Source organism: Notothenia coriiceps, unplaced genomic scaffold (assembly GCF_000735185.1).
Source record: "Notothenia coriiceps isolate Sejong01 unplaced genomic scaffold, NC01 NC01_scaffold00004191, whole genome shotgun sequence".
NCBI classification, from domain to species: domain Eukaryota; kingdom Metazoa; phylum Chordata; class Actinopteri; order Perciformes; family Nototheniidae; genus Notothenia; species Notothenia coriiceps.
Genome location: NW_011336892.1, coordinates 9798 through 20149, shown reverse-complemented (window position 1 = coordinate 20149; position 10352 = coordinate 9798). Strand labels below are relative to the sequence as shown.

At 39.2% G+C, this 10352-nt stretch overlaps 1 protein-coding gene across 1 annotated transcript; it reads left to right on the top strand.

Annotated features, from left to right (window-relative positions):
- Positions 1-461: 461 nt before the first annotated feature.
- On the top strand, positions 462-6777 carry LOC104942147 (NHL repeat-containing protein 3). The gene is made up of 3 exons (XM_010767346.1): positions 462-1025; positions 4158-4360; positions 5868-6777. The coding sequence occupies exons 1-3, from the start codon at positions 767-769 to the stop codon at positions 6465-6467; spliced, it is 1062 nt and encodes a 353-aa protein (XP_010765648.1). The 5' UTR covers positions 462-766; the 3' UTR covers positions 6468-6777.
- Positions 6778-10352: the final 3575 nt, after the last annotated feature.

Here is a 10352-nt window from a genome sequence, read left to right as displayed (position 1 = left end):
ATACTTTATATATCTTAGCATATTCATACACACTGTTCATACTGCTCACAGGCTGCTGTGTATATTCATACCCCTCACTGTTTATTCATCATTCAATTCATTCTATATTTTATTCTGTAGATTGTGTACATTACTTTTCACTTTACTGCTTGTTGCACTCCTGGTTAGAAGCTAAACTGCATTTCGTTGTCTCAGTAGGCTACCTTTAATATGTACAATGACAATAAAGTTGAATCAAATCTTGAGCAGGAACAAATGTATTTACTTAGTACATATCTGACATTAACGATGTGCATTCTTTATAAATGCAAACCGAGTCAAGCCGACTCCGGAGGTGGCGGTATGCACCTTAAAGTTGTTTGCAATCCGCCAAAAAACCAAGAGAAGAAGAAGAAGAAGAAGCACAAGAAGAAGCAGAAGAAGAAGACTCGGAGCTGTCCGACTTCAGGCGAGCTTTTTGAGACCTTCCCCGGCTGCGATCGGCTATTCTCGTCTTCTTTCGAGGCGAGCCGCAACGCGTCTCAAACAAGCCTACTGTTTTCGTTTCTGGATAGAGGAAGTGCATTCCATTTAAATCTTTGGATCTGAACTTTAAATAATCGTAACAAACATTAAAGCGTTGCTTGAATAGCAGCATACCTCGCCGCTAACGCTACAGTAAAGTGAGTGTTCTCTCTGCGGTGTTTAATCATCCTGTCACACATCGAGCTGTAGTCACCTGAACAGGAAGCTAAAGGTGGAAAAGCAGCCGTTGGCCGAACCACTGATGCTGAATAAGAAGAGAGGCCATACCTGTTTGCTAGCGTCTGGTATGGCTGCTTTAGTGCTGCTCATGGTTGTGCTTTACGGGACCACCGGGCCCCAGCAGGCGAGCGGCTCCATCCTGCGGCCGGGCTACCTGCTCCGGGGCAGCCCACTGTACCAGCTGGACCTGAGTTGGCCCCGGAAGCCGGAGCTGTTCAGCGGTCAGGTGTTCGGGGTGGCGGTCAACCAGAACGCGGGGGTGGTGTATGTGGCGCAGAGAGGTAAATATATTAACTCACAGTCCATCAAGCTGGAGCACATTTCAGGTTGGAAAGTAACTAAGTACTCAAGTATTATACTAAAGTACGTTTTTGACAGGTTTGTACTGTACTTGAGTATTTTTAATTTACTCCGATTTATACTTTTACTCCACATTTCAGAGGTGAATATTGTTTTTTTTACTCCACTTCGATTATCTCATAGTTACTAGTAGTTACATAAAAACAAATGATATAATAATAATTTAAAAATAATCTTTATTTATATATCACCTTTCAGACAGCAGGTGCAGCTCAAAGTGCTTTACAAAATGGCACACAAACCAATTCAAATAAACAAAAATACATTCCCCTCAGATCACATGTTATGCTGATATAATGTAATGCAGTACTTCCCATAATAAAAAAATACTGTGAGAAGATCCTTTCTGCAAAACGAGTATTCTCACATTTGCTTTTATTTAGCTGATATCTGTAAAGGAACTAAAGCTCTCAGATAAATGTAGAGGAGTACAAGTAGGCTACAATAGTGGCTTCTAAAATGTAGTGGAGTAAAAGTATTAATAGCTTCATTTGAAAAATATTCAAGTAAAATACTTGAGTAAATGTACTTTATTGCATTCCACCACTGCTATATTGCTGTGTTTCTTTCCTCACTGCTATTTCCTTTTTGCCAAATGAAGGGATTATCAGCAGCAACAGTACAGGTGTGCGCGCTGGGTTTTGACCTCCAAATAAAGTGCTTCTCCATCTGATCATACGTTCACATTTCTAATGGTTTCCATTGCAATTCAAAATGACTGGGCTACAACCTTACACACACATGCTGGATTGCAGTTACAACTTCTGTCATTTCAAGATGTAAAGTTGGTCCACAAAGACAAAGTACAACACTAAAATGCTCTTACATGTATACAAAGAGGATCATATATTATACATAATGATCAAATACTGTCAGAAGATCCATTCTGCATAACGAGTACTTCCATTTTTTTTTTAACTTGAAGTACACTTGGCTGATAAAACTTAAATATATTGTTCTGAAATGGGTCACTGTGCAGAATGAGTAATTTTACTTTCGTTCTTTAAGTACATTTTGATGCTAATAATTTTGTACTTTTACCGTAACATTTTGAAATCCCAACTTTTGTTTGTAGTGGAGTATTTTATGACCATAGTATTTGTACTTTAACTTAAGTAAAGTATCTGCTGAATACTTCTTCAAGAACTGGCAAATCTACATTTCGCTTTATTTGGTGTGTAAAGAATGAAGAAGATCCTGTTTGGTGCTCTTTAGGAACTGAAGGAAACGTTGTTGTATCAGTTCCTTCTGTAGATCAGGAAACACCAGTCCTTGAGCAAACTGCTTCATTTTTTGTACGTAGATAAAATGAACTGATTAAGTCAACTTAATTGTATTATTTCAAGTAAAGTAAGACAAGAGTCTATGAAAAGTTACTTGAGAAGTCCATTTAAAACAAACCTATTTGATAATAGATCACACTTTCACTATCTGTTACCTGTTGTTTTTTAAATATGGGACAATGAGTGCTTTAGCATGTTTTCTTTGAGTGGATTCATGCAGACCACTGCAACATGTGCCATTTCTCTGGTTTTGCCATATATATGTATGTGTTTGACTAAAAAAACATTTCTTTTATTATTATTATTATTATTATTATTATTATGTATTATTACTACTGACAGCATTTCTCTGTGTTGTAATTCAACAGACTTTGGAATGGAATGGCTTCCATACATGTAGATTGAGATTTAAGGAACATTTGGAGTGGTCTATTTTTTTCCAGAGCTGTAGATTTTCTACACATTAACTATACTTCTGGTTAAGGAGTTTAGCCTGATCAATGATATCTTCCCTTGATAATGCAAAATTCTGACATTTTCCACAGAATGCTAAAATGTGCTCTGAGAGGTTTTACATATGTTTTGTGTTAAATAATGCAAACTGATAATTCAGTGCAATAGACTCTTTATATTGGTGGATGTGTATCAGCCCCAAGCCCATTGGTTCCAGCTGAGGTTGTAAAGGATAATTTTACCACATTTAGAAATAAATTGTGTATTTGTTGGGGACTCTTTTTAGCAACAAATAATCCTAATGTTGTGCTCTAGTGCAGTAGTTCTCAACTGGTGAAGAAAAAAACCAAAATAGTTTTGCGGTAGAACTATTCTTTATACATCCACGGGTATAACTTCAGATAAAAATGAACACATAATGAAATATGACCCCCGGTTTGATGATTGACAGGTCACAGAACAATGGGGGCTATCTACCCTACCCACAATTCACACAGACAAGTTCAGCTTCAGACAAAGTGAAAAACAAACAATGGCATAAAATATTATTAATATGTCGGGTAGTAATATTTGTATTTATTTTCTTCTCAGAGTGTACGAGAATGCGTAGTTTATATGTTAGTATTTCTAAAAATCTCATGGGGGAGAATCCCCCCAGACCCCCCTGCTGGGGTTGGGTTTTCAGCATGTGTGCCTTTTTATGTGATACAGTTCAGCTTTGATTCCATCATCTCATTAAACCTTTTTTAAAAGCATACTTTAGTTCTGTGAAGGGATATAAGGGATATATGCACTGTACTTCACTTTAATTAATATTGTATGCTGAAAAGTGTATATATTACAGAACAATGTTTTGCTGAATAGATCTGAGTGGTTCAAATTTCGGGTCGCGATTTATTGACAAAGGAAAAAGTGGGTCCTGAGGCCTGACCGGTTGAGAACCACTGCTCTAGTGAGTATTAGGGGTTATGCACACGGCACAAAAAACAAAAAAAATAAATTATTTGATTTACAGCATACTTTCTTACATTTCTTACTGCTGACTCATTGCCTTGTAAAAATTGAGAAACAAATAATGGGAACTTAAACTTGTTCTTAATAATCGCTTGTGTACAAAGCATTTGATCTCACACACAGAAGATTGACAATAAAGTTGGCTTTGATTTGTAAATGATATGTACATTATTTCCCCTCTGTTGGACTACTAAAGGTATTCTGATTCTGATCACGATTAAATAACGATGCATAAAGGGTGCATCACTAGAAACCTGATGATTGTTTGATTTGAGCTTTAATGCTGACTTGCTTGGCCTTCAGGTGCCGATGTGCCGAAGGTGCTGGTGTTCTCCACAGAGGGGGAGTTCCTCATGTCCTGGAACACAACCACCATGGAGATGCCCCATGGTATATTCCTAGCTGACGCGGCCTCAGCCAACCCCACGGTGTGGATCACAGATGTGGGGAACGGCCCGTACGGCCACAGCGTCAAACAGTACTCCCCGTCTGGGAAGCTCCTGCAGGTAAAGGCTTTTCCAGGATTATGTTTGTCACTAAAACATCTTTGTTTTGGCTTCCACTAGCTTTTCCATTCAAGTATTTCTTTTGTTATGTAGAATAAAGTGGTGCAGGACTTAGTCCCCGAAATCCGGAAATGAGTTAGCATGTCACCACTTCCTGTTCCCTCGTTTAAGGCCCTGACACACCTACCCGATTTTGGGAGTCAGGCCGTCAGAGGCAGTCGGGCATTCGCGGCGCCCTACTCAGGTTGGTGTGTCCCGCACCGTTGTTGCTTTACGGCACATTTTCACACCTCCCGCGGCCGATTCAACATGTTGAATCGGCCAAAGAAAGTCGGCCAAAGAAATCACTCTGATTGGCTGTTGCCTCTTTTGAATGACGAATACACACTACCGCTGCCTGCTGGTAAGGACAGTTATTGCCACTCGTCAACTGAAGTCTTTGCGGTGTGTTCGTAGGCGGGCGGCATAGCCGACGCAGGCGACGTAAAAGTCGGGACGCTTTCGGTACGCGTTCTTTGGTCTCAGGTTGGTGTGTAGCGGCCTTCAGAAGTCAACAATCTTGTTAAACGTGTTTTTGGCTGAAATAAGGTCTGTGGTTAACACAGGATTGTTTTGTGACATAAAAACATGATATACGTCAGTAAATACCAAACTCATGACTGTCCAAAGCTTATATACCTTAAAAACGGATGCTGCTAATAATTTACTAAATGACACTCTAAATGTAATCCCGCCCAACATTAGCTTTAGTTTAGCGGTGGGGATATGCAGCCCTGCAAATGCTGTGTAGTTTGTTTATAGTCTAACGTGTTTTCTGTAATATTCTAAAATCCAGTGGTGTAAGGTAACTAAATATATTTACTCAAGTACACTACTTGGGTACAATTTTTAGATACTAGCACTTTAACTGCTACTTTGTACTTCTACCCCACTACCATTCAGAGGTTAATGGTGTACTTTGACTCCACTACATGTATTTAATACCTTTAGTTACTTCCCAGATGTGGATGAATGATGTGAAAAAGTGTTAAATCCGACTTTAGTTCCACCTGGAGTAAATTCACAAGCTACCCTGCAGTATACAAAGTCATTCAAACTAGCTGCACCTTTACCAGCTTTGATAACACTTTCATGATCAATCCTTATAAAACATATCATATATATTATTCTGAAATTGACCAATCTGCACAATCACTATTTTTACTGTTACTACTTTCACTATATTTTACTTTTGTACTTTTACTTGAGTAACAGAGTATTCCTACACTCTGGTACTTCTACTTTTACCTAAGTACAAGATCTGAGTACTTCTCCCACCTTTGCTAAAATCCTATGGAAGGATCCCATTGTTTTTTTCGAGAAAGCCCTTGTGATGCTAACTTCTTATTTGTCCTACAAAAGTACATTATCTGTGCGCCACTCTACTGAAAATCTGAATGTAGCATGTTGCTGAGTGGTATCCTCTCACTCTCCTCTCACTCTCCTCTCATTCTCCTCTCACTCTCAGGTGCTGGGGGCTCCTGGGAAGGCGGGCTCTGGGATGAACCCCCTCCAGTTCGACCAGCCGGCTGAAATCTTCGTCCACCCCTCCGGAGAGATGTACATCGTGGATGGTGACGGTGGGATGAACAACCGCCTCATCAAGCTGTCCAAAGACCACGAGGTGATGTGGATGCACGGAGAGAAAGGACAAGGCATGGCTCAGTTCTACATCCCCCACAGCGTCACCGTGGACGACTACCACCGGGTGTGGGTGGCCGACCGGGGCAACAAGAGGATCCAGGTGTTCAACTCCATCACCGGGGAGTGGCTGGGGACCTGGGGGAGCTGCTTCTCCGAGGACGCCCCCTACTCCGTCCGCCTGACCCCAGACAAGAAGTACTTTGTGGTGGTCCAGCTGAACACCAACCAGATCTCGCTGCTGGAGGCTCCCCCCATGGGTCTGATCGGCCAGTGCAGGGTGGTCAGTGTGATCCAGCTGGCTGAGGAGGTGAAGCCCCACCTTGTGGACCTGGACCTGAAGACGGGGGCTCTGTATGTGGCAGAGATCGGGGCTCAGCAGGCCCAGAAGTTCACCCCCTTCCGTCTGGGGGGGAACTTCCTGTAGTGCCTCACTTGAAAGGTCTATAATAAACCAGCTACGCCGATAATAAGCACTATAGATTATTTAAAACGTTACCAAAAATGTCCATGTTGTGTCATTTGCAATCATGTGATCCATAAATTATTGATTTTTCAGTGAGATAAAACATCTGGGGTTAAGATTTCTAGGGTATCCCCTGACAACCCTATCTCATAGAAACAAAATGTTTTTCAACAGAAAGTATAGCTATATGGATACCTTGTTTTAAATATACACAAAACAAAAATATAAACGCAACACTTTTGTTTTTGCCCCCATTTTTCATGAGATGAACTCAAAGATCTAAAACATTTTCTATATACACAAAATAACCATTTCTCTCAAATATTGTTCACAAATCTGAAAAAATCTGTGATAGTGAGCACTTCTCCTTTGCCGAGATAATCCATCCCACCTCACAGGTGTGGCATATCAAGATGCTGATTAGACAGCATGATTATTGCACAGGTGTGCCTTAGGCTGGCCACAATAAAAGGCCACTCTGAAACGTGCAGTTTTGCTTTATTGGTGGGGGGGTCCGAAAACCAGTCAGTATCTGGTGTGAGGGTTAGGGTTAGGGTAATGTTGTGAATCGAGTGGCCTGTGTTCATCGTCCATAACATACGCCTGCCCATACCATACGCCTGCCCATACCATAACCACACCACCACCATGGGCCACTCGATTCACAACATTACCCTAACCCTAACCCTAATCCTAATTTGTTATCTGGTATTAAGTGAATGATTTATGGGAATGTTTTTGAAGTTTTGTACCATTTTTTTAATTTGTATTTCACTGCAGTCACTTTAACTCTTCTGTGCTATTTGCTGGTATATGGCTATTTGAAGACATGTGTATTATTACTCATGTGAATTGTTAAGCATCCTGTTTGATCTGCATTGTTTCTAAATCTCATTGAAGCTCGGAGAAAAAGGATTTAACATTGTAGGTGTATAGTCAATTCTGATGATTAGTGTATGACAGTATAATTCCTGTTTTTACTCTATTATCATTACTGTGAGAAATATATTGTGATGGCTTGGTTGCTTTTAAATGAAATGTTGGATTTTTTTTAACTTATTGTCTTTTTAAACCTCCTTTTGGTATGTGCAATAATTGAGCTTCAGTGTGTGTGTCTGTTGTTTTCAGGCCCTGGTTTGCTTCTTTTTTTTACAGTGTACATTTGAATGGTTCCAAATGTACACATTACCTTGAGTTTCCTCCTCCTCAGGAGTGTACAGTGTACTATTGCACTTGCACAGTTTGCATTAACTTCAGGAGATTGGTCATAGTTATCTATAAACAGATTAGCTCCATATCATGCCACTAGATGGAGCCCAGCTCATATCTGCTTCCGTATAGAGACCATGAGGATCCATTACAGATCCCTTGATAGATTTCCTTGATTGATGTTGATTGCAGCAGGTTCTCAATTGCAGAGATCCTACATATCCAATTGACTTCTCTAATAAACTATACTTGTGTTCAGTTTAAGAAACAAAAACACACACTTTAAAGGTGTCGGATACAGTCTACAAAGTGGATCCCCAATCCATTGAATTACTGATGCTATCCTAAAAGGAATGCATTTATTGTCTCATTCAACTTAAACAATTGCAGGAAATTAATTAACTGTCGTAAAATTAGATCAATGTAATTGATAAGTTCCTAAATAACTAAACAATTAGTTTAGTCATTTGTTTTCAGAAGAATACCCATAGCGAAAAGAAAAAATGTATCCACCACATTTTCTTTCCCACAGCTATGTTTTCATCATGGTGTTTTCCCTTTTTTTATTACACCTTAGTTTATCTCATTTATTTAGTATTTTGAATTGTTACACAACTAAATACCAACATAAACACAATTACACAATGTATCTTTGTGTTATCTATGATGTTAATACACTATGAATATGTGGTAACCCATGTTTACAGTTTGTGTACATTAAGGCTAACTACAGCATTCCTACATAGCTGGGCCCTCAGCTCTGACTGACAGGAACTCTGTGGTGCTAACAACAGACAGATGAGAACTGAGTCACTGCTCATTGAATAAAAGATAGAACTGGAGAGAGGCAGAAGAAAGAGGGGATCTATTGCAAGAAGCTGCCGGAGAAACAGGAGGGGCGGGTCGGATGAAGAGGAGATGAAGGGGGGGTCAGATGAATATAGTACGGCACAAAGCTTAATAACACAGTGGTGTCATTGTCACAGGGCTGCAGGGGCCTCTCAGCACAGGAACACCATTGAAATTAAAGAGAGCAATAGAGAGATGTGCACACACTCATCCATAACATCAGATCATCACACAGTTACGATTCTATCAAACACTGGGGAGAAATAAGGAGTGTGCATCTTAGTTAGTCTGTATTGCTTTATGTTATGGCACTTGTAATCATTGTGTTGAGTGTTGGTTTAGGTGATGAGAATAAGAAAACGGCTTTTGTTGCTCCATTTTGGAATTAAATAAATAAAAGATTACATTTAAATTCGAATTTATTTTAATTAAAAAAGCTATAGGAAGAATGTGGATATATTTGGATAAACATAAAAGGTTCAAGTAAAATATCCCAAAAAAGAAAATATACAATAAAATAGAATACAAATATTTATAAAAACATAAAAAGGTAAACTAAGAATGTGAGACGAAAACATGAAATCACTTATATAACAGAAATCTCACTTTATGACTTACTTTCCTCCAAAGATATAAAATCCTTGTCTCAAATATGCTTTACCACCAGGGGGCGCTGCTCGACAGACTGTGGCTCTTAGAAGCCTGCTGCATTTGCATAGTGTGTGTGGGTGTGCGTGTGTGTGAAATTAAAATAGGATGCACAATATCCCCACTGCCATTTACCACATAAATACAATCTTAACTTTTGCTAATGTTAATAAATGTAATTATGATATACATGTCCAAAAATGAACAGCCTCCTCATGGTGCCCCTCCATGAACCGGTTGTTCCGTGCTTACTCTCAAAATGAGTCTAGAATGAGATCAATAGTATGAACAGACTTACAGTCATGAGAAGTTCTGTCGTCTTTACTTATTATGACTTACTCATTGAATGAATCATAAGTTGCCTTTATACAGTCCCAGCTGATGAGTCCTTCTGTAGTTATCCTACATTTTGCCCTGTCTTTCAGAGGGGCCCTGTGTTCAAATGTAGTTTAAGCCCTCTTTTATTTTATGTTTTTTTTCTTTTGCACACATGCTGCATATTCATGATTGTGTTTGATTATTTGACTCATATAAACTGCCGACCTTGGGACAGGGATAATATTGAAACCCTATGAACTTCTTCATGCTAACAACTTTTAGGTGACAAGGCCCAAAGTGTGGTGGGAGATACCCTCATACACTCATTATGTTCAATGGATTATTATGTCTTGTCTCTTGTTGATTTCTGTGAGTTTGTACGAGGGTCTTTCTATGAGTTTTGCTATAGCTTTGGCTATAAATACAGAGAGGGAAGATGTATTCATTTGATTTGATTCTTTTTTTTAATACAAAATTGCAAAACACTACTGCCAACATTTGAGCGCGATTGTCATGATAAATATCTGCAAGCCTGTTTGCTTATTGACAGTTATAATGATAATACTAGGTGTGCTTTTCCACAGGAGGGTTATTTGTTAACAAAAACATGAATAAGCACTAGGATCTACTCTCAACTGTGTGTTAAACAACCAGATTACTATACATAAACCATTCAATATTGAAGCGTTTATACACTGCTTTTGGGTGCTAGATAGGTAGAGTTCAAATACAGTGTCCCCCGATGAACATATTTTTTTGAAAGAGAAATCAAAAATGATACATAAAATCACAAGTACCACAAAACTGTTACAGTCCACTGAT